The sequence below is a fragment of the Epinephelus lanceolatus genome, chromosome 21 (assembly GCF_041903045.1).
Source record: "Epinephelus lanceolatus isolate andai-2023 chromosome 21, ASM4190304v1, whole genome shotgun sequence".
NCBI lineage: Eukaryota > Metazoa > Chordata > Actinopteri > Perciformes > Serranidae > Epinephelus > Epinephelus lanceolatus.
In genome coordinates this window covers 16966503-16994055 of record NC_135754.1, presented here as the reverse complement: position 1 = coordinate 16994055, position 27553 = coordinate 16966503, and the positions used below count along the sequence as shown (strand labels likewise).

General features: G+C 41.1%; 1 protein-coding gene across 2 annotated transcripts in view; it reads left to right on the top strand.

Moving 5' to 3' along the window:
- rhbdl1 (rhomboid, veinlet-like 1 (Drosophila)) overlaps positions 1 to 23117 on the top strand; it is a 63877-nt gene extending 40760 nt beyond the window's left edge. For both annotated transcript variants that reach the window (XM_078163441.1, XM_033610615.2), the window contains 3 exons: positions 17905 to 18005; positions 20127 to 20187; positions 21184 to 23117. In XM_078163441.1, coding sequence (XP_078019567.1) covers positions 17905 to 18005; positions 20127 to 20187; positions 21184 to 21455 — 434 coding nt within the window. In that variant the 3' untranslated portion in view covers positions 21456 to 23117. The remainder of the gene's footprint in view (positions 1 to 17904; positions 18006 to 20126; positions 20188 to 21183) is intronic.
- The last annotated feature ends 4436 nt before the right edge of the window (positions 23118 to 27553 follow it).

Sequence of the window (27553 nt, the reverse complement as noted above, 5' to 3'; positions counted from 1 at the left end):
CACTGATCTATTTATTATGTGTGTTATATGTGTGTGTCTGCGTGTATGTGTACAGACTTTGGTTCCAGAAGGTTTCACTGCCTCACACACAGCTTTCCCTCAGTCTTTGTAAACTTGTGATTGCTTCTGGATGTTAGAAATTGCCCAGTGCTTTAGATCACTCAGTGAAATTCTTGATTCCTTTTTCCCTTTTCTCCTTCCCCATTTTGTTGCCCGTGGCTGTCTCATGTTTATATTCATGCAGGCTTATTCTAGCTCATGAGTTCAATCATGTCGGCTGTTGCTATCAGCTCCTGCACGCATGTTGCTTGTTATTTTTTTGTAGGGCAGCAGAGCTTTCAGGTTATAGCTGCACTCACTGGGTGCGTTTGTGGAGCAACGTGCTGCAGGTATTGTGCCTTTATGTGTGTGCCTTAACACACTGCAAGGATTTCTGCACCGCGGGGCTTGCTTTCAAAGCCAGGAGGAAGATTTTTCTTTTTAAAGATGCATCAAATGCTGTCAAAGTATGAAACCGTCCACACAGACATGCATGAACATCTCTGCATTCATTATCTTGAAAATAATGAATTTTGCAATTTAAAAGAAAAGATAAATTAGTTTCACACAGTACAAGGTTTTAATCTGTTTAGGTCAGATGGTGTTACACATCTGTAAACCCCTGGGTATTGTTCTGGTCTTGTACTGTATTGTAGTCTCTGAAAATACAGTATGACATTGTATATTTTGTCCTTGGATGTGTGCTGACAAGAGAAACAGTTCTGTAATTATTTTCTGACAGTGCTGTTCAGACTCGGATCCTTGTCCTCTTCACTTTGCTCTGCCGCGCTAACAGCAGATGAAGAGCTCCACTTGAATTCTGTGTTTCCAAACAGCCGCAAATTCAGACGAGATGAATGTGAAAATGTTGAGTCATGTTCAACATTTCAGTCCGGCACTGCATTAAAGGAAAACAGCAGGGATTCCTATTTTTTTCCCTCCATCTACTCTCTTTCTTTCTCCTTCCTCTTCTGGATCTCCTTCCCTCGGGCCAACAGCTCCGTCAGCTTCCTCATGTGCTTCAGGACGTCAACAGGTGCCAGAACACCATGTTTTTCCTCGTGGCCCTGTGTGAGCCCCAGGCTGTCTGCCTCCTCTAACACCTTACATTTGAGACAATCCAAATCCTCCAGCAGCCTCTCATAACAGCAAGCTCGAGTCTGCTGTCTCACTGTGTCCCGCTCGACTCACATCTCAGCGTGGTGATGAGGTTTTAGTGTTGACATACTATACTACGATTGTTTCTGCTCTTTGTTCTATCACATTTATCACAGCAGAATCGACCTTGACAGAAAACGGGTGAAACTTTCGCTTTGTGTGTTTAAGACCCTTATTTAGAGAGAGGCAGTGTGTCACTGTGTGTCATGCGTATTGGTAGTTGCATGTCATCCAACTTTATTTTCTGTTTGCCGTTGCAGAAAAATAATCTTTCTTAAAAATATCTTAATTGGATTTATTTTGGTTTATTTATTTATTTTTGTGCATTTTAATGGGAACAGAATTGTACCCATAGAATACTCACTGAGCAGAACAATGCCACAAATCATGGCATTTAATTTGTCCCCAGATGGGCTTTTATAAAAAAACAAATGCATACATAGTGCAATAAAAAGGACAATAAAAATGTAATAAAATACATATGCAAATATAGAAAGCAGACAACCAACTGAAAGCAAGGATCATAATAAAATTGCAATAAAAGACTTCACCCCTGGCTGCATGCCTGATTATTCTATCTAAGATTAGAGATTGTTTCAGCTTCGGTTTGAAATGATCCAAATTAAAAGGCTGTCTGTCTAAGTTAGGTGAAAAGTAAAGGACTGTGGTTGTTCTGCGCAGCTTCTAGATGTGAATATGAAAGTAGAAACCCTCTCAGATTCTTCCCTGGACGGTGGTGGAGAGTAATGGCATACATTTACTGTGCTTAAGAGCCATTTTGAGATGCATGTGCATTTTTTGTGTACAGTATTTTCACTTTTATGCTTTTACTTTAAGGTGCTGTGACACTAAATAAACATGCCTTGCCTAAAAGGGATACTTTGCCGATTTTCGACCAGCTTTGTACAGAGAATCTGAGTGAACTTGGGTAAACTTCCCTCCAACTTGCCAGTGCCCACATCTCCCTGCTCATTTGCTGCAAAAATCCGCATATCATCTGGTGGATTTGAGCTGACTTTTAGACTGCTGCTTGAACTACAGATGGTAGTAAGCCTGTCACCACGGTCACTGCGAGTACAGAGGATTTAGAGAGAGGCCCGCTGCTCTCTGTCTTCCACTTTCTTAAACTCAGACCAAACACCAATCAAACTGTAAAACTAGACAGTGCTGATCGAATATATTCTGGAAAAATATTTTAGTGCACTGTTTGGCTGTAATAGGAGAATTTGTGAACAAGAGGTAGGCGCCATACTGTTTTCTGTGTTAAACAGAGGCAGAAAATACTCAGCTCAAACAACAAAGCTAAGCTGTGTTGATCAAGTATGAACCAAGATTCTCTTACTGCGTCGCCTGTTTCTTGCTTCAAATTATGTCGGTAACATATTTTAACTTGTTCTTTAAGTGCAAGTTGGGATTGTTAATTCTTCTTCTTCTTTTTGGCAACTTGGCTTTCAAGATCCTCTAGCTGGGACTTTATGGAAGTCTCTTTCTGCTTCCACTCCTGCTCTTTCTTCTGCAGCGTCTGCTTGAGGACCTCTGTGGCCTGAATGAAGGATGACTGTCCTCTTGCCACTCGGTGAGATGATTCTCTAGCTGCTGCTCAGCCTTCTTCAGAGCAGCCAGGATGGTGTTGTTCTTGTGCTTCTGCCTATCAAGCTGGGCCACATAAACAGCTCTGGATTTCTCCATCTCTTGCAGCAGGGAGTTTTTGTCCTGCTGCCACTGGAAATTTTTGATGTGGATTTTCTGATCTGCCTCCTTCATGGCAGCCATGAGGTTAATATTCTCAGGTTTTTGCTTGTCCAGCAGCTTAAAGTCATTCTGAGCTGTCGTTGCTGATATTTCTTAGCTCTGATGTCAGAGTTTTGATGCCTCTCTCTTCAATATCAGAGTGGACATGTGCTTGAGCTTCATCCAGCTGGGCTTTCAGGCTGAATATATCTCTCTCATGACTCCACTGGTTATTGTCCTCTCTGTGTTCTTGGAGCTGATAAAGGAAATTAGCCAGCGATTCCTCTTGGATCTCCAAGAGGGCTCTCCCCTCGGATCAACTTTGGGAGAGGCCCCGCTGGCTGTCCTCCAACTCACCCTTTATTTTTTGTTCTATGGAATGAAGGTAGACATGAAAAGGTGGATCGAACTTCAGTTCTTCCAGCTTTGTTTTCTGCTGGACCTCCGTGTTTTTTCTCCTGGCATCTTTGTTTCCTTTGAAATTTGTCTCTAAACCAAACTTGGGCCTGATTGAAATATGTATCTAAACTAAACTTGTGTTGGGTTTTTATAGATTCCCAACATTCCCACAGATGCACAATGTCATTTTGGATTCTACGGCTGTGTCTGAAATCAGTCACTACTCACTATATAGTCCGTTATATAGTGATTTTGTAGTGCTGTCTGATTGTTTAATTGGTATTATTATACCCTATATAGAAGACTCAGAGTATCCCACAATGCATTGTAAAAAGTAGTGTACAAGCAATGGACACTAACCAAGCACTATATCCCATCATGCATTGCGCTGAAAGAACAGACAGACTGTTAGGGGACGGACACAGAGAGATGAGAGGAAAGACTGCAGCCTGTCGTAACCTACAGTTACTTTTCAGATTAAAATTTTACGTACAAAACAGATGATCAGTGTATAAAATACAGTGCTTTATTTTAAAGTTAAAACTAGCTCATCCTCAACCAACTACAACATTAATGTGCTACTTACTTGTAAATGCATCAATGATAATGAGCCAAAAATATAATAGGGTCCCTTATGCATAATGACTACTTCTGATACTTAAAATACACTTCAGTGCTAATCAGGGCTGTGACTAATGATGATTTTCATTACTTATGACATGTTTATGTTTATGAAATGTCTGAAATTTGTGAAAAACTACCTGTCACACCCTCTCATAGACCAAGAAGACAACTTCACGTCTTATCTTGCTTAAACAAAGGTCCAAAACCAAAAGATCTTCAGTTCACAGTGGTGTATAGAGATCATTAGCAAATCCTTTCATTTGAAAAGCTAGAAGCCGAGAATATTTTACATTTTTCACAATATTTTTGTTTGAAAAGTGACAGACAATCAATTATCAGCGTAGTTGCAGATTATTTCACTGTCGACTAATCCCTTATTAATCTCATCTGCATTGCTAATATATCTGTACTACATGAGTAAATTATTTGAGTACTTCTTTTACCACTATCCCAGCATAGATAAAAGTTAAAAAATATACACCTAAGTAACTAACCCTGAGAGGTTTCATTGTGTCACTGAGCACCGTTAGAGCCTGTGCACTGGCTCACCAGTTTATGGAGACCATGGGAATTATACTGATTGCTGAAGGACTTTCTCTTCCTTGTGTCCAGGAGACTGTTAACAGAACGTACTGTTTACTGTAATGAACTGGCCAGTCAGTGTTCAGTGCTCACACTTCTTATCTGTGTCCTCAGTCAAGAGGAGGAAGAGACATGTGGCCTCATGTCATTTGTGGCCTGTTGGGAAATTGTAATGGAAATGTGATAAATGGCTGCATGTCAGTATAACCTCATTGTTGCAAGCTAGCTGATGTTGTCATTACTTAAAAGCGCCATGCCAAGTTACATGTAATGTTTAATCCCTCAGCAGTTGATTAATGTTGTTCTGCTATCGCGGAGGATGGCGAGCGGCAGAGTCCGCTTTCCGCTGAGGCCACGGGACTCGCTGTATCGCGGGTCCTAATTTAGTCAGATGATTGTTTCTGCATCCTCTCAAGCTAATAAGAGCTTATTCAGTCTTTAAATGACTGGAAGTCTTCAGGCTTATTTTTGCCACTGTTACACTACCCTCCCCATGTTCCTGTTATATAACTGATTGATGCTTTATAAGAGCGCACTGCACATATTTAGGCAGGGTAAATATAATTATATCCACTGCCAGTGAATAGAGGGTCTTGGTGCGTGGCCAAGAGTGACTTTGTCCATCATCCATTTGTGCTGATGTTTGATGTTTGGTGGAGGCACACAAGCAGCAAGGTATTCTATAATATGGAAATCTAAAAAGAAACACAGCTTTGGTTTCAAATCTGCAAGATTTAAATCAATAAATTAAATTCAGTAATTAAAAATAAAATAAAAACAGAGTTTTACTACTTTGATGTTAATTTGGTAACAGATTAACTTTAAATGCTTTATAAGCTGGTATTTGTTGATTACATGTTCTCTGTTAATTTGTTTGTGTGATAAAGAAGTATGATATTAAAAATAATATATACTATCTCTCTCAGTGGGGGACCCCCTCCATCTCCTGAAATCAAGTTGAAAGTTCTATTTAAAGTGCTTTATGACACTTACTGATACTTTATAGTCTGATACCGCTTTGAAAGCAGCCAAAAAACAGCAGAAACACTATTATTACAAAAACGTTAAATTAATATGCACTGCCATTTAAAAGTTTGGCACTGCCTGTTATATTGCCCAAAGAAAAAGAATTACGACTCAAACTTCTTCAGTCGATGTCCCCACAGTGTTGCATGACAGAAAAGAATATGGTCGGAAGCATTTTCCCCCAAATATCCATCAATTTTGAATTTGTTTTTCAGTCCAGAAAAGTGTAAGTGACACTCAATCATTATTGAACCACAACGGTTGCGAACAGGCTCTAAATCTTTTGGGAGCCTGTTTTTCTTGGGGCCCTTTGCAGTCTACTCACTGGTTAGATTGAATGGGTTTAAACTGTGATTGGTCAGTCCATAGCATGTTCAGCTATTATACTCTGATCCAGTTCCAATAGTGCTAACCCAAGACTAAACCTCCATTTCTATTTGGAGGTTTTCCTAAAGCAAATCCTTTATACAAAATACCATCTATTCGTAAAGAAGACTTTCTACAACCTTAAAGCATTAAAGACAATTCACACATAGAGCAGTCCTCTCAGCTGTCTGACTGTACCCAATCTAGGAGAGCAAAGGCATAAGAGAACAGAGGATAAATTACTCTAGTGCCAGAGGTGTGTGACTCAGTCTCTGACTCTGAGACTTTGGCTGTGACATACTTGAAGCTCTGCTGTAGAGATGTTTAACAACACTGATTTGATTGGAGGCGTTTTAAGGACTGTAGCTGTTGAGTCGTCCTTGAGTTACTATTGTCAGCTGAATACCAATTATTACTTGCTCGCTGACTCTTCCAGGGCCTTTTGCTGGAGTGTGTGGCTGTGACCATGCAACATTTTGTCAGTACACAAGGTCAGATTTCTGTCTTCTTAGCCAATCTCAGCTGCAGACCGCTGTATGTGTGCAAACCCTGGTGTTGCATACAGTGCTGAAGAGTCTGGTCCTGTGTTTCTGATGTACTCCCCTGGCGCTGAGCTGAACCGAGCGCTGAGGAGGCAGGGTGACCTTGGTGCGTTGCAGAGGCTGCCAGCGTGATTATGGCAATTCCCAACCCCCCCCCCCTCATCCCACCCCACAGTCAACTCTTCCGAGGTGACACCGATCTTACTTCCTCCACAACCAACCCCTGCAGCCTCGCTGATAACAACACCGAAGAAGATGAATATTTCTACTGTAATGCAGCCTAATTGAAGGTAGCCCATTTGTGTGAAGCGAGCCCACTGTGTTTATGGGCGTCTATTTGCATCTACTGCGTGAAGCCAATTCAGGACGGCAATATTGGTTGCAGGCGCTCTGCTGGAGGTAGAGAGGAGGCTATTTCTCTGCTCGGTTTAAATTACATTTACTTTGGTGTTTAGTTTCAAGGTTCTCTAATGAAGAAGCACATCACGCTCACTGTAGCCATCACTGTGGCTTCATAACCTTGAGCACAGGAAACGATTTCATGCTCTTTTTCATTGGGATGTAGAATTTGAGTAATTTCACTGAAGGTCAGCTATTGTGCTTGTTAGCTGAAAAGCAGTCGTGAGTGATAACCGCTTTGGTCGTGACAAGAATACAGCTTTTTGTGGAGCAGCATATCTTACAGCATACACAACTTCGGGAGCGTTAGACATATTTGGATGTACACTTACTAATTTCTAATTTTTTGTCTCTTTGCTTCTTCAGTTGAAGGCATGCCCATATGCCCACACACACTCACTGGGATCAGATATGATTATCTTTTTTCACTCAAGGTTGGTGCTGTGCTGAGCAGCCTCCTCTCAGCAGCTCGGATGTGACTTGTGGAGACTATTGATTTTTCCTGATGCCCCCTGGGCTCTGGAGTAGCATAAATATTATCATATTTTTCCCCTTGTGGCAAATTTGGACAGGGCCGAGAACTGTTAGAATAAACCAAATCAATCTCAAAGGAAACCAAGGGCAAGGTGTGTTTACAGTGGCCATGTTGGCACAGTGTGAAATTGATGAATTGTATCCGTTCTCCGGGCCGGAGCCTGGCATCAACCACGCTGGCTGTTTTCATATAATGTAGAGAAGAGAGGGTCTGATTTATGCTGTGTTTTGACTTTGGATCCTTGTTTCTCTTGTTGAAGTTGTTTGTCTAATGATTGGCTTTGACTGCAGTGAATGTGTGTAGTGTTTTGTCACTTTGAGGATGTTGACAGTTTGGATGCTCCTCCGCAGTTTGCACATAAACTTTTCAGACTCCGTCTTTCCCTTTGCATCATCTGACGGGGTTTTCTTCCCTCCCGCCCACCCACGCTCCACCCGGGCACAAGGAGATGGATGAAGATGTTAGATTGGATGAGGACTGATTGCACGTCATGCTGCTCCACTTTAAGGAAAGCATCAGTGATAGAGATGATATTTCCCTTATCTCTTTCTGTCTGGATGACACAGACGAGTCCATCTCCTTCCCAGGTGGAAAATATCTTTAATAGAGCTCCCCCAGTCTGACAGCACCATTATAGTTGAAATGAAGCTTTGAAATGGTAGCCACTCTATTAAATGACATTTGAATCTATGAGCTTTTCAAATAGTCTATAAAGTAGACAAAAGACCATGTGACAGATGGTCTGCCTCCAGCTGAGTCACCCTGACATTTACTTATTTTTACTCCACTCACCTGTCAGCTCATATACCAAAAGTAAAGTAAGTTGCCTTCCAAAATCAAAAAATAGAAAAATCATGTTAATTACGCACGAAGCAAGCGCTAAAATGATCAATTAGTGTGCTGCTACAGAATTCTTGGGAAACTATTTTGATAATTAATACATTGTTGAAGTCATTAATTAAAAAAAAAAAATATAAATATAATCGGACATTGTTAGGCTTTGGATTGTTGGTCACCTCGGGCTTTAATTGTGATGGCCGTGCCATAAAATAGCCAATGTTAGCTTGTTGTGATATATTGATATTGTTATATGTGTTAGCTGATAGCTAATGGGAAATTGAGTTTAAAACCCAGTAGTGATCAGCCTATAATGGGCCTTTCCAACTGTTTCCTGACACGTAATAAACCAAATGACGAATCGCTTCATTCCAAAAATGATTTTGATATAATTGTTATATGCACCCCGACACAGAGCGACATAATTATGATGTTCTGTGTACATTGCATTGATGAGAAACATCATAATTATCGGGTCAAGCATGTTGGTAGCAGTTATGAACGCCAACATGTTTCCTCCTGTGAGACAGGTCAAATAACAACATCCACATTCAGGTGGCGTCACATAACACTATCACCATGTGTGAAGCTGTGTCTGTGTTCCTTTAAATACAAAACTCAAAGTTTCTTGTTGAATTTTTGGCAGACAGTTAGCAGTTTCCCAACTTAAAGAAAACCTGGGCAAACAAACCACAGTGTGGACTGATGTATTTGTTACATAATGCATTTTTAATTTGTGTGTGTGGGTGAAAAAACTATTTTCAAGGAACAAGTACAAACATCTCCCTCATGATTAGCTAAATAACAGAAAGTAGAGCCCTTGTTGTCAGAGAAAAAATAAGTAGCTATGTTCACACTACGAGCGACACAGCAGGTTACAAGTCATTTTCAATGGAAGCAGGTGACATGAAGCTACAAACCGACGCCCGACACTTGAAGCTAAACTTGTAGCTGGGCTTTTTTCTGCTGTGTTATTTAGTTAGCTGATGCTATGCTAGCTGTCTGTCCATTGTGTTGCACATGGTGATGCAATGGAGTGGCAAAATCTGATGTTAAAACAGGGGCTCAGAGGCTTAGTCGAGGTTCTCTGTTGCAAGTAGCAGACACACACAAGTCCATACAACATAGCAGCGTCAATGAGAGACTGGAGCAACTTGTCAGCCACATTTAGCAATAATGTAGCTGGTCACACCATTGCTGTGTCATCTGTAATGTGAGCACAGCATGAGTGTGTGTTCTATACTGAGAAATAGAATGAATAGAAAGGACATTGAACTGTTTGTCATAGTCATTTGACAAATACAAAAGGAAAGTGGCAATTTTTGTTTGTTGTTAGGGTGACAAGTGTGTCACCCAGGCTAGTTTAAGAAATCTGTTTTGGCCTGTTCTTACACCTGGTTCCTTATAAACAGAAAATGCACTCCACACACCAATCCAAGTTTCTCTCCTTCACCAAACTAAGATTAACCATAGCTTAATTACCTTGTTAACTCATCATGAATAACACTTAATTCAAACTGGACAGAAACTACATTAAAAAAATAAACAAAAAAAAACCATCTCATTTGGTCTTGTTAGTCAACTAGTTACTTCGTCTACTGTTCCTGCAAACACCAACTCTGGTTTGGTTGAAATAAACTCTTTATTCACCAAAATGTGAAAATATGTTGATCTACATGTTGTTTATCCCCGCTGCCTCTCTCTGCCTCTCAGCTGTCTGCTGAGCAGCTGCGCTCACTTGATCTTCTGAGGCAGCTACAGTACATAATGTTTCAACAAACATGCAATTAATAGCAACTAAATGAAGAAGGAAATAACAGTTATGCTAATATTTTAAAAGTAACAGATAAGTTATTTGAAAAAAATACTGTTCACTGTACACTGCTCATTTGGTTATTAACATAAAACCTCACCTCAGGGAGTTAGCGACCTTCCACAGATCAATTTGTTTATACACAGAAGTTTATAGTCCTTTAGAAGTTAGCCTGCAGCAACGGTTGCAGTGACAGCAGTACATATAAAAAAGGCCGCCACTCTGACCATCCTGCTTCATTGATTTGAAAGGGAATGTCCGTTCTATTCTGGTTTTATTTCTGTGGTTGTGTATCACCCTTCCTCATGCACTCACTCCCCCACTCCTTCCATCAGTCTTCCTCTCTCCTTATTTGTGCTTAGTAAATAAATCTGATCAGGCATTTCCCCAGTTTATTAGCCAACAGAGGCAACCCTGTGACTGCAAGAGTGCTGACTGCAGCACATCTCCGCGCAGGGCCACAAGATTTAATGCATACAGGATAGAGCTGTCTGAGGCAAGTGTAACGACCTATTCCGTCATTTAGGTATGCAGACGTGTTGATCCCACAGTATCAGCGGGTAGAGGTTTCCCTTACTGTCTGTGTGCTGAGCTTCTGTTGGAATATCTTACCGTTTCACAAGGGAAAAAAAAAATTGTTAATCTTCATGGACTCAACAACAGTTTATCTTACAAATTCTTTCATGTCTCAAAATAAAACATGACAAAATAAATTTCAGTAGTCTTTTCTCATAGCTCGTACCAATAGACTGAATAAAGGATTAAAAGCACAGCAGTGGGTTGCCAGATTTGCTTGTATCTGATACTGATCAACTCACCTGAATAAATAAACACACATTGTCCTTTAATTGTCCTCTCCTGAGTAGTTTATCTGCTGACCAACCAAGAAATGCAAATCAGTGCATAATAATGTTCTCAGACATACTTCTGGTAGACATCTTTATAAATTAAGTGTTAGATGATATGTAGTTTTGCTCCTGAATTTCTGACTAACGCTGCTTTTACGTAGAATCAGACAGATGGTAGGCAGCAAACAAGGCAAAAACATCAGTGATCTGGACAATAAAACCTTTTTTTCATGTATTTTAATGACAGTCACAGTTGCAATAAAACATCATACATGTTTCGTTTGGCCATCCCTCTATTCTGTTGGACTGTTTTGTGTTTATTTTTCCTGTGCTGTCCGTGCTTCTCTCTGTCTACCGTCTGCCTGATTCCATGTGAATGTAGCATAAACCCCATGAGAACGAGACATGTTTACACTATGCCATCTGCCCTTTAAAGCCTCTCTTATCAATACATTTTATATTACAAAGAGTCAGATGACTGTGCGGAATGTGAAAGGGGTCACTTGCGGTGATAAACCTGCCGAAAAATATCCTCTGACTCAGTTCTCCTCAGCTCTACTGAGCTTTCTATCTCATTGTTTTGGTTTTCCAGCCCCCAACTTATTTTGGTGCGGTCTCACCGCTCTCCTCGGGGTTGTTTACAGACGCAGCAAGATCTGTTTTTAGCAAGAAAGCTCTGATAAACCGACTGCACGCTACCTGACCAGCTGCAAACAACAGACAGACAAAGTTTGCAGTGAACTGATGAACAATGCCAAGCATTTTCGCAGCTAAACAGCCAAAATATTTCCCTCAGGAGTTGATGAAAACCAAACAGAACTAAAAAGAGAGTGAATATTGGATTTACATTTGTTGGGTCGCCTGAAGCGCTCCTCCAAATGAGTGCTGCTGATGTTTCTCTGTGTGAGCTAGATGTGTAAATAGTCAACTGCTAAAATGTTCCCCATATCGGCTTTATAAGCTGAGTATGTGTCAGTGTTTACAGCTTGTTGTACTGCCTTCAAAATATCAATTAATGCAGGTTTTACTTTTATTTCCCTCCTCACACCAATTAGTAACTACATTACCTATTCAAAGACAAGTTATGGATATAAGACACATACACCAGAGAGACTTACATGCACATGAATGCTTAATTTTTGATAGAAAGCACAGGCAAAGATGATTTAATTTATTCATCCTTAAATCCTGTGTTGCCTAATTTTATCCTAGACATCTACCGCCATTTAGACATCCTTTAAACATCTGCTCAACATCATTTGATCATTAAAAATCAGCCACATTTCTCCAGGACTCTCCATAGACTGTAAATAGTCCCAGTAATCACAGTTGATAGCTACCCACATATACAAACTCTAGAAAGCAGACACTGAAAAGGTTTCTAAGTGTTTGTGCAGAGGCATATTTTCCAAGGATTAGAGGATTTTGTTTTATTGCAACATTTACTGTGCTCTAGCGCAGCCTCCACTGGAGTGGCTACAGAGCGGCGCAGCCTGAGGCACTGTCAAACCCTGGCCTTGGATCAACTTACCATCCCTTGTCTGCACCTTATCCCTGAGAGACTGAAAAATACAAAGTTGACCCATAGCTTAAGGGCAGCCTGGAGTAACAGTAATGGTGTGGCAAGTTTGGTTTGACAGCAAGGCTCAGTTCTCAGAGCTGCATTGGGGATTATACTGCGGTAGATAGAGTATAGCCCTGAGTGTGTGTGGTTGACTTATACTTCACACAGAGTACATCATTTTTACTGTCTACACTGCAGTGCACTTGTGGATGTTGCAAGCTCACAAAAAGATTTGAGGATGTTGATGATGACTTGAGGATGGCAACAATAAATAATCTGTGCATGAGATGGAATGTGTCAGCTCCACGATGAAATAATCGTACACCTCACATCTCAGCTCCTGCTGAGTGTGAGAATCCTAAATCTTAAATCCCCCCTAAGCAGGAGAGCCCACATGACAGGACTGTTTAATATTCATACTGTATCTGGGAGCCTCTCACCAAAGCAGAGTGAGCAGGAGGAGAGAGCAGTTTGTGTCCTCCCTGTGGAGCCCGTCTCTTCCTCTGAGCCGGAGGTCTTAGGTTGTCTTCTTCTCTTCACCCACAGATGGTGGTGTCACATCCCTGACGAGTGTCTCGGAAGAAGAGGTGGTCTTGGCTGGTGTTAAAGTTAGAAACCAAACAGCCCACTGCATTGCCCTTAAAGCTGCTCTAATCACAACTTATTTTAATATTGGATCAGGTTACTGTGTGTAATGTGGTCGAGGGTATTCTCAGAGTCTGCAGTTCTCCTCAGCTAGTAGGAGTTGTAAATTATTGTGTTTAGCCTGTTATAGTTTTACAGCCCGTTACTTAACTGTTATGATTCATAGCGACCACTTTCATAGTATTGTTTTCAAATTCAGTGAGCAGCTCTTCTCAATGAAAAAGCTCTGAAAGCTCACTCCAGAGAGCGGCCAGACAAATCTATCTTAAAGAGACAGCTCATCCCAAATTCACTTTGCTAAAGCAGTAAAATAAATTCATAAAATTGTATTAGTTAATTGTACTGAATCTTTAAGAGCAGCAAAATACTAGATTTAACCTAAACTACTATATTACCATAACTTAAACCCAAGTAATATTTCTCATATCATTCTATCAATATTTCATCAATATCTTGCAGCTCCACTGCTCTGAAGTAAAAAACAAACTGAGAAAAAGTTGTGAGGCTCCAGAAAAGACTAAAAAAGACCAACTCAGATGCTCCAATTCAATTTTTCCTTTACTTTGAAGAGATCAGAGACCACATACTGTACACTACACTGTGTAATTGCAATTTCGTGGAACTACTAAAAATGGGGCACTGCGAATCTTCTCAAATCTTCAGCTGAAGCACCAACCTTCACATGCCCCATAAAGCCACATAAAATAGCCCACAGGTGTCGACAGAGCGGCGAGATGAATGACTCAGGAGCGCGCTCTGATTACCATCTGTCTTTCCATGATCATCACTGCCACCACGGGCTGACAAGGCGTTCTTTAAGAGACGATGTTTACTTTGTGCGGTCCCCAGACACACACACAGAATATGAATGTTACAACATGCATTATAGATCTGAGATCACAACTCCAGCAAACCCCAACTGTGATTAAAAAGAGGCTGTTTTGTTTTATCAGCCCTCTCCGCTTCCCTTATCAGCTCATTTGCATAATTAACAGTGGCTGACGCCGTCCTCGCGAGCAACTGCAACTGTGATTTCTCCTGCTTGGAATTCTGTCCTACTTCACAGTGTCACTGCAACCCCCTTTTTACCTGCTGAATGCAGTGGCAGGTGCACCGGGCTGCATTCAGGATTATTTCTTTATACGCCTTCAACACACACTGACTCTGCTAAAAACAGCTGCTGGCTACAGACTCCACAGTTCATATCTAGGCCCGTTTGTCTGACATCTTTTTGTTTTTCTCATTAATAACTGACTAATTAATAATAGATATTTTCTGCACAACAGTGGGCATAGAAAAACATTTCTTTTTGTAACATTGAGAACACACACACAGCAAGGTGCACTGCAGACCAGCGCCATCAGAATTCAATCATGTCACACAACTCAATATAAATCCTTGTGCACACTGCTTCATTCACCAAATCTTTTCGGCTGTCTTGCCTTTAACAGGGTGGCAGCCATGTGACCTATAGATCACCAGAGATAATGAGAATATAAACAATATTACCATCATCCTTTTTAAGTAAAATACCATCTACAAAATAGAAAAATTCCAATATTTTAACCACCTTTTCAGAATAATTCTTTAGCAAATACATTTTTCATTATAACCCATCAATGAGCAAAACAACTGAATATCTATTTTTCAATACAAAGCAACACCTTTTGTGTTCTTAAAACCTCATTTTTCAAATTAAATACATCATTTTCAAATCATTTCCATCTCTTCTCGTCCCGGACTCGACCACATTTTTACCTTGTCTTTTTTCAGTGTCAGAAAAAAAGGATTTAGGATTTTATTTCAAGACCGGTCAAGACAACAACTGCGAGGATATAACTAAATTGGCTGCGCAAAAATGGAGTGTTGAATAAAGATGGTTTAGCAGATTTCAGCTCCTTACTGTTTGTTTATATTTCTTAGCTCAAAGAAAACAAAGGACAATTCCCACACATGAAATTCACCTCCGCAGTGCCTTTTGATTATATTTTGGTACACTTACACTGTATACAAGGCGATCAAAGAGGTGAATAAAAAGGGATCTTTATTTGTTTTCTGTGGGCGTTTGTATGGCAATGTGCATCTTTCTGATCAATTTGAGGAGTGCCAACTGTGTGGTTTGCATGCTCCACATTTTATTGCAAGTGTGTCATTCAGTGTGGGACTCACACTAGTCTTGTCTTGGTCTCGATACACTCTGGTCTTGGCCATGACTTGGTCTCAGTTTAGGTTGTCTTCACTGCAACACTGCTTTATATTTATAAATAATCCCCTTTTTTTATTTTACTATTAACTTTTTTATAGTTCAAGATATTTCAGTCTTTTTACTTTCACATCCTTGTGTTCATTATCTTCATCTGTAGCGTAGGGTTATATGGGGTCAGGGGTGTCAAGGATAGGCCATTTGACAATACTCCAGAAACTCTCTCTTTTTCACAGAGTAATATTGACAGGTATGAAAGAGTCAAAACTGTTCTATGGTTTTTGTTGTGTTAACAATAGTGATGTCAGTTTGATTTTGTCAAGTCAGGGCTATGGAATATAAAAATCAGCCATAATTTCTCTCTGCATCTTAGCCTTTCTTACCCTCAGGTGTGTGCATAGACTCCAGGTTCTTTTTAAATCACAAAAGGTAAATTATTGCTCATTGTATTGGCATCAACCATGAGAAGCAGGTAACTATCAGTTATTGGTCTTGGTTGAAAAAGATCCACATTGTGTGTCCCATTGATGTGTTAAGATGAAACACTTCCAAGTACTTAAACACATCATCAGTAAATTATCAGTTGTAAGCCTATCAGCATGCACTGACCTTCAGTATTTATACGTTTGAATCTATGGTAGTGGAGGCCGTTTGAAACCTCCATAGAAAAGAATGTCAAACAGCTTTACTCTTACATATAGTATGAATGGTAGTCACCCACATAATGCAGAGAGGAAACACTTCACAAACCAGTGGATCTTTAGAATCTAGAAGAAGATGTTTTTGCATTTTCATATACATTGTCTACTTTCATTCAACCACCAGAGTGCGGCCTCAGAAGCTAATTATGGAAGCTTAATTAGCAAGCTAGAGGCCAATATTATAGACCAAAATATATTTCAGCGATAAGGTATGTTGTTAGGTAGACTGTGTCCCAATTCGATACTGCATACTAATTCTACAGTATACTCTATATATTAGTTGTCATAACATACAGTTTAGCATGTATGCACAAAGAAAAGCAAATACCATTTTATACGAACAGGAAATGACAAACAACACTTTAAAAATTCACATATAGATGTCAAAATGTTTTTCCGAATATTTAAGACTTATTTGAATATTTTCTGACAGATGGATGGTTAAAGACCCTTCTCACAGTTAAAGTCCACCTACACAGGTGTTTTAACTTGTTACCTGATTCGACCTCTTTTCCAGACTGTGTTGGCGTGTACAGACTATGCTGGATTGACAGCTCCTTCAGTCTCTTGTTAGTTTTGTTACACATGTTGGAGTGGGACAGTTTATGGAGTTATTACTGTTAATAGTTCATAGAGTTTGGTGACGTGACCTGACAAGAGGTCTAATTAACCAGAGGAACTGGAAACACCTGTGTGCACAGCCTGTAAGTGCTCAATATCAAATGACAGAGGTGTGGACTCAAGTCATGTGACTCAAATCACAAATTTGATGTCCTTAGACTCGATTTGACAAAATCATAACAAACCTGAAACTCAAATTGATTTAAACAAATAATAGCCCGGGCTATTGTTTGAACAAATTAATACAAATTCAAAAAGCTTTCATGATTTTGTGAATGTCATTTTGGTAAAGAGCACATTATGACTTGTTTAGGACTTGAACCTCAAATTTTAGGACTTGGGACTTGCCTGTCTTGACAGAAGACTTGACTTGGGACTTGAGAACAACGAGTTGTAACTTGCAAAATGATAACTTGGTCTGTCAAATAAATGCTTAAAAAATATCCTTTATACATAAAAAAGCATCTATTCCTTTAACAAGCATGTGTAAGTGAGCAGTCACTTTACAGTATAGCATGTCAAAACGTTCATTTTTTTTTTTATCACTGCTGTACTTTTCATGTTATAACTTTTTAAACAGCACATTTGGCCTGTGTCCATATTCACATATCCCAGATTACATTTTGCTCATGAAGCATCTTTAAAGCACACAAATTGGAAATTATCCTCTTCAGCGGGCCTCGGCTGTGTTCTCCTGGCCTCGCTTTGATCAGAGATCATTTTAAGATGGCCTTTTTTTAATTGCAGCATCCTGAAGGAAAATCCAATTAGGAAATATTCCATTTCAGTTCTTTACCATTTTGATGTAATTAGTCAGCCGCAGTTTTAGCAGACTGCTTACATAGCAAAGCCTGAATAATACAGTGCACGACACAGAACATGTGTGTGCCTTTGTGTGTGTATGTGTGTGTGTGCGTGTGTGTGTGTGTCACATTTATTCTAGATGTAAATTTAAAGGGCATGTGAAGGTCAGCTGGTGTAATACAGTCGCCACGAACAGAGGCTGATTTTTACTCAAAGATTTTTTAGAAAAATGCTCCTGGGAAGGTGACTTGTGCTGCTGCCTGATGAGTAATCTGACTCTCCCTTTGTTTTTCCCCCTCTGCTTTAAAATGCTGTCCTTTGCTCTCTCTCCTCCTAACAACACACACACACACACACACACACACACACACACACACACACACACACACTGTTCTCCCTGCATTGCGTGCTCTCCCTCTCTAATGTCTGCACTCCTCATCTATCTCTCTCTCTGTGTCTCTCTGCAGGCTCGCTGACTGTGTCCATCACCGACATGCGTGCTCCAGTGGTGGGGGGCTCCGGAGGGGTCTACGCTCTGTGCTCAGCGCATCTGGCCAACGTCGTCATGGTAACTGTCATCATCGTCACCTCCATTGTTGCGTCTGTAAGCGGTTTTCAGTGGAGACGAAATGTCAGAGCCGTCCGCATGGTGTGAGACGGACACCACACACTCCAGCCAGCTTCCAGGGCTGCACGCTCATGTGTTTAATGCTCTGCTTTGTTAAAATATATATTTTATAAGATAGATGTTTGTTGGGGCTTTTCGCTGCAACACTCGGATCACATCGATGTGATAGTTTTTATTGCCCAGCAGCTTTTGGAAAAGTGCCACTGAATATTCCATGTGACCTCTTTAGAGAAGCATTTTGAACTCGAGTAGCGTACCCGACCGTAACATGTTTTCACTGAGCTCGTCATCTGTATCAATGAATCGGAAGTGAACTGGTATTTCAGACATTAATTATTAAATCGGTGTTTATTTATGTCCACTGAAAAACAAACAAGCAGTGGATTCCCTTGATACAGTGATACAGTTTGTATGTGTTTCTGTCACAAGGTTTAAATGTGAAATGCCTTCTACATTCTCTTCAACTCTCGAGGCGGTGTTACATCTGACGAATCACTTTAACTAATGTTGCTGTTCACTGTGGGCAGCAGAGATGCCAGCAGGGATCAAAATCAAAGTGCACTGACGGGCCCAAAGCAAAGACATGTGTAACTGTAACTGTGTGCTTGTAGCAGCTAACAGACAGTTTATTTGGTCTGTTACGCTTGATGCCTTTGTTGCTGGGGAATCCTTTAATGCACGTCTTAGTTCTGCTCTGATGAGTTTTTTATTTTTTCTTCTAGTTTGTATTTTTGAGGGAAATCTTGAAAACCTCGTCCAGTCTCGACCCAGTAAATTCCCGGCCATCTGCCATCAAGCATCATCATCCGTTTCACTCAGCAGACATTTTCAGGTTCAGTGAAGTTTGGAGATGTGCTGCTGTGGACGTGACTCCCCAGAAGTCATGCAGCTCCTGCTAAATTGTCAGAATACATCTTGGAACCATGTAGCGTGCAAATCCAAGTCTTGACATTGCACCTATATCTTACATCTTGATGTTTTTAAAGATGCAGGATTTTCCTAAAAAAACAGTGTATAGACTCATACAGAAGTAATGCTTCTCATTCATCACTTATGACCCACTAGAGGTGTGTGGTTGTGTATTTTTTTTGCAGAGACCCTGCCCTCTGCCTGTGTTTTCTTATTTTCCTCTTGTTTTCTGTGCTCGGGACGTTTATGGGCATGTAACTCCACAGCACGCAAGAGAGTTAGCATTCTTAGCATCTCTTTACGTATTGAGTTTTTACATTTGTGTCCTCTGTGCTCTCTCTTTCAGTCTCTGAATGATCCCTTGCACCTCACACACATACGTCAGGTTACCTCAGCAATTCTCCGTTTCAGTGTCAGCAGCGTGATAACAAGACGTGTAACAGACAAAATTGATTGGCTGTCGTTTGCTTAAAGATCACCCTTCTTCTTGTGTGAGAGATGGAGGCGCATCAAAGCTAATTGCCTTCCATCGGAGAGCAGCAACACCACATCTCACCCAACTTGGACCTCTACAACACCACTGTGTTGACCTCTCCCCTCCATGATACTCATCATTTATTTGTGGAAATATCGTGACACTACATGCACTCGATTTTATTTATATCCTCCCCTGTCTTTAATTTTGGATGGCACTCAGTATTTCTTTTTCTACTGTGGGAGAAGAGGAGCAAAAACTCTCCCTGGGTCATTCCCACAGCTAAGAAGTTATGGAGGGACGTGATTGGTACAATTTTTCATCCCGGGGAGTAAATGTGTTATTCTAAAGTCGGGATGCCATTGTTCTCTTCCCCCTGGAGAATCACAATGGCTATTTATTGGCCCATTCTCCCCTTCTGTTAAATTATCTTAGCCCTAATTAATGGAGTGCCACCGGGCTGGAACCAGTAAGTGGAGAGCAGCCAGGTGTATAATCGCGTCTGTGCGTAATGTAAAGTGCTTCCTCCTCTCTCATATGGATATAGTTTGTCTCTCTTTCAGGTCCAGAGGAGACAAACAGAGTTGTGTCTTCCCAGGCTGTTATTACACTCATATATATGGTTGTTTGTGTCGTGATTGTTTGTGCTGACGGGACACTTTTGCTCTGTGTTGCAGAACTGGGCCGGGATGCGTTGTCCATACAAGCTGCTCCGCATGATCCTGGCACTAGTTTGCAGTAAGTTGTCCAGATTTACTCGGAAAGCCCTGCACTTCTGATCCTGCTGTTGCTATTTATATGTTGGATTTATAGTTCAGTCACTGAGTAGGGAGGGTGTGACCTTTCATTTTCAGCATATCTAATGTGTGCACACCTGTTCATAGTTCAACATGAAGTGTTTATCATCTGTTTCAAAAACCTCTCAGAGCCGAGCAACAGACATGCGGCTCCAGCTTTCTTTATTAATTGCTCAGAGTGAGAGGCTCCGTCATTGGACATGTTGCTTTGTTTTCGAAGCATTTCAGTCATACCACTTGTCCTTTTTCTCCACACGAGGGCCGATACACTGCGACTTTCATTAGTGAGCAATATGTTCCCTCCATCTGTCCCGAGCCTGCCGCCCCCGAGCTGAGAGAGCAGCGAGTCTCTGCTGGAATGTTTTATTTCTCCTCAGTGTTTTACAAACAGGGAATACAGCATTTCTAAATAAAATGTGACACATCGTTTGTGTGAGATACTGTGAAGACTGAATTTACATTTGCTCTGGTTTTACACTCAGTGTGGAGTATTTATTCTAAGGAGAGCAGCAACAAACAAACAAACAAACGGCAAATAACATTTGAAAGCAATTTTTTGGAAGATCCATTTAAATCCTCCTGTGACCTCCTGCTGCCTGCAGAAGTAGACTTTGATAAAAACGCTCACTACATTAGAATAACTCATCTTCAGGCATTGACACAAAGTCAACTCAGTCCTAGGCCCTGTTCTTTATACAAATTACTTAATTTTTTAGAAGGATGATGAAAATGATGTTTTTAATTTTGTGTAAGTGACTGGGAAAGCCAAGTAAAATCAACTAAAAGGTTCACATCAGAAAACATGGCATTTAACCAGGGCCATAATCACCTATTTAACCTTGGGGGGGACCATAGTCAGTTTTGGTATCCTCACAGCTGTGGACATGAGCTGATAATAAAAACATTCTGTCTTTCCTCTCTCTTCCATCGTCCGCAGTGAGTTCGGAGGTGGGCCGTGCAGTCTGGCTCCGCTTCTCACCGCCGCTGCCCTCCTCGGGGCCCCAGCCCAGCTTCATGGCACACCTGTCAGGAGCCGTGGTCGGCATCAGCATGGGGCTGCTGATTCTGCGCAGCTACGAGGAGAGTCTGCAGAAACAGTGCTCCTGGTGGGTCATCATCTTCTCCTTCATCACCTTCCTCCTCTTCGCCATCTTCTGGAACATCTTTGCATATGAGCTGCTGGGAGTGCAGATACCGCCTCCTCCCTGATGAAGGCCCCCCTTGCCCACAGGCCCTCCTCCACATACATACTGACTCCAGCCCTGCTCCAAACAAAGGCTCCCCTTTGACCATAGTTAACTTTCCCATCATCTCTCAAGTTAGTCCCAAATGAAATGATATGAAATCATTCGAAACGAAAAAATCGACCAAGAATCCTTTTTTACAGATACTTTGCAAATCAAAGAAATATGTCTCTTTTATTAAAGAGGGATTACAGTAGCAACAAGTACAGGTGAAAGTTCCTCAGATGCATTTTGAGGAGCCTTTTATCTTTTTATATATACGTTGAAGTCTCATCCACATTACCAGCACTAACCTTTGAGTGAGCATTTAGCCGCCGGGCTCTTCATTTCAGAGGCTTATTGAAAAGCTGTTTCATCGGTTGTTTCTTTGAGTGCATTTTTCATACATGTAAAGAAGAACCTGAGTTGATGACACGTGCCTGTGGTGAAGAAGAAGGGGAATTAAAGGGTGCGGTAGGAGCGGGCTGTGGCGGTGACAATGCTGAAAAAACGCCATGAGAAATTTTCTTTCATGATGTGCAGAGATCAGGATCAGCTGCAGAGATGTCCCTTAAACTAATAGGGTTTTGCTTTAAGTCACTTAAACAGAGTAGATGCTTGAATCTGAGTCCGTTTAGCTGCTTTAAATGGAGATTTAAAGAAGAATTACAGGAAGAGAGTGTTTAAGTCTGGGGGCAGCAATAAAAAAAAATACAGAAGCACCAATTAAATATGATTGCTGGTAAGGTTGTTTTATTTCACAGCCCTGCTGTAACTCACAGGGGTCACTCTGGCTTTTTGCAAAAGTGCTGACACACTGATTGAAATACAAAAAGCAGCTACACACGTTTCCTTCAAATTGAGCTGCTGAGAAGAAGCTCCAACCCGATTATAAGGCATCAGTCAAAATTCTTTATCCCTGAGTCCAAATGGTTTTCCCAGAGCAGTCACAGGAAGAATGGAGGAGAAGGAGTACCTTAATTTTCATCAGTCATTTTCACTTCATGGGGTCTTAAAAAATTAGAAGACATGCGTTTTTTTTAATGGTTTTTTCCATGACACGATACCTACACTGTGGATACAGAAACATATTTCACACAACATAGACAAGACATGAAGATGGGAAATGAAAGTGTGACAGGAGAGGAAAGAAAGAGAAAAAGAAGCTCGTGAGAAAATAACAAGCTGAAGTTTCCTGGATCACTTAAACGAGTGAACTCCTCCTGTTGCTGTGTCAAACTATCCACCGACTTGTTAGGCGCACCGTGTAAAATATGCCATGTCATGCTCTGTGGCTCTCAGCGAGACAAGGACACACACACACGTACACTCACAAACACACACACACCTCTCCTCTTTGTCTGAGAGAGCAGCCACTGCCTGAATCTGTAGGTCAACGTGGACAAACTGAAGAGAAGAATACACACACACACACACACGCACACATACACACTGGCCTCTGCCTGTTCTCGCTCTGACAGACTGAACTGGGGAGGGCGCGGATGTGTCATCACCTGACCTCTGACCTTCGTGTCCCAGAGGGCATTGGGGTCTCTCTGTCAGGCCCAGTCTATACCTCAGTTTCTCATTCTTAGGGACTGTATACTTTTGTAAAGGAATGTACCTATAAAGAAAAAAAAGAGTGTTATTAAGTTGTCCCCGTTTTTCATTTGATAGTGGATGTGTATATTGTATGTTCATAACCAAGAGTATATTTATTTGTATTTTTTTTTTCCCTCTTTGAGGGGGAAAAGAGAAAAGTTTCAAATGGTGCAAAATTAATGCTATGATTGTTGTTCTTCTGATAACTCCTGTATGGCTTTGAAAAATAGTCTATGAGGCAGAATCCCCTGGTTTGTTAGATGACCACCGACGACTCAAGCTCACTTGATTTTATAAATCTTAGTGCTTTACAAAATAAGCCATAGAAAGAACTAACTGGAGAGGGTAAAAGCAGAGGAGAAAAAAACATGTTTGATGGTTTGAAACCTGCTGGTTGGTAGCTTCATTGAAACATTTTTTTGTCTGTGTGAACATAATTTATTCATTGTGAATATTCAACAGGTGAGGTGAAAGAAGACAAACTGTGCAAGTACGAGCCTGTGAACCTCTGGACTGTTGGATATATCATCATGTAGCGGGACACATTTTTACAACTTGTTTCGCCAACTTGTTTGTAGTCAATGCAGCTTAATTTTTTTTCAAGTGCCCACGTCTTCAAACTCTCCCCGGCTCTTCTTTTTTGCAAAATAACAAAGTATGGACAGCGCTCCTGTCGTATATTATCTCCAGAGTGATTCAAGCTTTTTGGAAAGCTGAGGCGAGGATAGCAATTACATTTACTCATGCTACGTTCCATTTTTCAGTCTTTCAATCAATAATTCATTTGAATGTCCACTGGCTGCCTGGAGAAAAAATGTTATGCATTTGCCAATTTTGATAGTTGGCTATAAATACAGTCTTCAGCATTCGCTTCCACGTGAAACTGTCAGTAGTAACAGAAGACTCAGTGTTAAATGAGGAAATCTGTATGAAATAGCCAGAAAAAGCCATTTTCAGATGCATTAAAAAAAGAAAAGATCAGCCAATACGTGGTAGTAATGGATCTTTGATGGAAACTTGTGTATACTAGGGAATATTATTGCTTGGGATAGCAAAGATACATCGATGAATAATGCATACATACCCTGTTAGCCTATAATGAAGATAAAGAGGATGCCTGATAGGAGGTTAATGTGCCTCTTTAACTGAAGATTCATAGGAACCCAGAAGGGTTGTAAAAAGGGCTAGTAAATGGCTATGTTTTTATAGAACACATTAACTGTGAATATTACCCCTCCTGGAAGAACATGCAGGACTAAAATCGAAGGCTTGTGAATTCTTGTTGCCCCTGAAAAGATACTCTTCTCCTCATGCAAAGTGAAATGATCAGTGTTTATTTTTTTAAAGGTTCAGTGTGTGGGATTTAGGGAGATATAGTGACATCTAGTGGTGAGGGTTGCAGATTGCAGCCAGCTGAAACTGCTTCTGGTTAGAATTCCTTCAGTGTTTATTGTTCAGGAGGTTTTCTGTGATAACTTTATGTGTGCTCACCTTATTTCTGATTCAGATGTTCAGGAGGTTTTTACTAGTAGCTAAATTATCTGCAGAGGTCTCTTCCTCTACAATACAACCTGACTCGCTGATTGAACGCAGTAAAAACACTTAATGAAGCGGTTTCTTGTTACAGTAAGTGTTTCTCTGGCACTGTTTGGCATGTTGGAGATGGCTGCTGGCCCAGCACCTGCCTATGTGTGCTCACATTTTGTCTCTGATTACTTAAGATCCAGATGTTCAAAAACTTTCTACCAGCAGCCAAATTATCCACAGAGGTGTCCTCTTCTCCAAAACAAACAGATCCAAAGACCCCAAACAGATTTAAACTTGTAAAAACACTGAATAAAGCAGTGTTTTTCTGACGCTCTCCTAACGTAGGGGCTGTTAATGTGGTTTGTCCATTCTGGGCTACTGTAGAAACATGGCAGTGCAACATGGCAGCTCCCTTTGTAGATATTAACGGCTCATTCTTAGGTAACAAAAACACAACGATTCTTATTTTTAGGTGATTATTAAGTAAAGAAAACATACTTATTATATGTCATTTCTACCAATGTATCCCCCTAAATCCTACACACTGGACCTTTAACTTATTAAGTATCTCCTGGATAAAAGCAGACAATGGCATCATCAACACAAGAGAAAATGATCAGTGCATGTATCTTTAACGACGAGGTGGAAGCGGAAAGTTTTCAGAAGTAGTTTATTTACTTCTTCATAAGCCAAATCTCCTGAGCCTGAGCCAGCCACAGCACCAACACCCCTTCTAAAAAAAGGCAGTCACCTCCTGTCTGATAAAAGCCGCCTCCTGCTCTCAGACAGCATCTTAAAGGAGACGAGCGATCGAGGCCTGACTCGCATCCTCTGGCTTGACAGTATGTGACGGCTTTTTGGTTTGTGAGGGATGGCGGGACAGCAGAAACAGCAGAAACAACAGTGTCGGCACTCTTCATAAAAACCTCAGCAGCGTACGTGCTCTCCCATCCCGTCGTGCTCGTGTCACAACACCCCCGGTGTCAGGATGATGCATGGCTGTTATGGGGGATACACCAGAGAGCTCAAAGCTAGAACCGTAAACAGGATATCTTCCTTTAATAAGTGGATCTGACAGGCTGCATGATGTTAATTTAATTGCTGTCTTTTGAGTGACACATTTGTTTTCAACAGTATAAGGAAGGCACGGTGAGGGATGGCATGAGCTGAATAGGAGCAGACTATCAATAACATGTGATCCATCATCTTTGGGTAATCCACAGTCTCCCCCCTACTTGATTGGTTTCAGTCACGACTGCGGTACAAGATGATGTTAAAAGGTCAGTGCCAACTTGTTTGAGTCTCATTCATACTTTGCTGGTGTGGCTACACACAAAATACTGTTCATTTCTGTGCTCGTCTGATTCAAAAATGCAGCATACTTGACATTTCTCTGCTGTTTCTTGTTTCTTCTTCCTGTACTTTCTCATCTGTGGGCATTTTTTTATTTGCACTTATTACTGACGTGTTGGCATGTGCCATATTCTCTACTGCCATTAACATTCTTAGATGCTTTTTTACCTCCCTATGCCAATCCATTGTGCTGTTATGCCCAATGCCTTGTTATACGCGCCCAAGACTAAGCACCGGGCGGAAAGGCTGCTTTGCTGTCAGCTGTTATTCAACATGATCATGCACAGAATCCATAAGAGAAGGAAGCCGCAGTGCAAACAATTGAAGCTGTTAATATATCCAGTAGCTGCTCTGAAGTGCTGCTCGCCAACAAGCCGGCCAGGTTGCCTTTTCTTAGTGTTTATTGCTACTTAGACAAATATAGGTAACTCTCACTGCAGGGCTGTGCAGGTAACGCAGGACACTGTAGCTCCAGAGATGGCATTGTACTTTCAACAACAGTGCATACATTTACACTATTGGTGTAAATTTATGTATGTAAATGTGTCAAGGTGTTGAAACCTGAAATGCTGGTTAACAGACATTTGGCTTTAGCTCTCAATGAACCTGGATATGTTATAATGTGTAAAACAGGGTCAGATTTTATATTAAAGGTGCAGTGTGTAGGATTTAGAGGGATCTATTGTCAGGAAATGGATATAACAGCACAGTGGTTCAGTGGTAAGCTTTGTTGCCTCACAGCAAGAGGGTTCCTGGTTCAAACCCAGGGTGGGAGGTTCAAACCTTGGGGTGGGGGAGCCCTTCTATGTGGAGTTTGCAAGTTCTCCCTGTGTCAGCATGGTTTTTATCTGGGTACTCCGGCTTCCTCCCAGAGTCTAAAGACATGCAGGTTAGGTTAACTGGCTAAAAGCTAAATTGCCTGTAGGTGTGAATGTGAACGTGAATGGTTGTCTGTCTCCATATGTTAGCCCTGCAATAGTCTGGCGACCTGTCCAGGGTGTACGCCGCCTCTTGCCCAATGTCAGCTGGGATAAGCTCCAGCGACCCCTGACAGGATAAGTGGTTACAGAAAGTGAATTTACCAGCCACGACAGTGTGGCAAAATCATTGTGGTGACACCTACTGTAGCAGGAACTACCACAGAAGACGTTTATTAAAACTGATTCTGTGTATGTATACGGAATCAGTATGCAACCGAACAATTTTGGTATCAGAAATGTTGTGGTCAGGTTTGAATTGCAAGTTAACAGTCCATGTGGAGAGGCAGAATGCATTGGCCAAAATGTAACCTCAGAACCCATCAGCTATGTCTGACGATGAGTTAGCTTTATACTAGCTTTTTTAAATGAATGCAGATATCTGTTTATAGAGATTAGCCAAAATGACTGGCACATGGAAGAGGAAATCTTGGCTGGGATGTCTTCGGGCTGCTTCTACTGGCCTGAAATATTGACCCTCATCACAGCAGTAGGGGTATGAAACGATTGCCCCCCACGTGCACATGCACAGATTTTGCTGTGCCATGCTGAATTCACTGTGTTGGAGTACTAGTGATTGCCGCCTACCTGTCCGATTGATTAGCGGGCATCAAAGAAGAGCAAA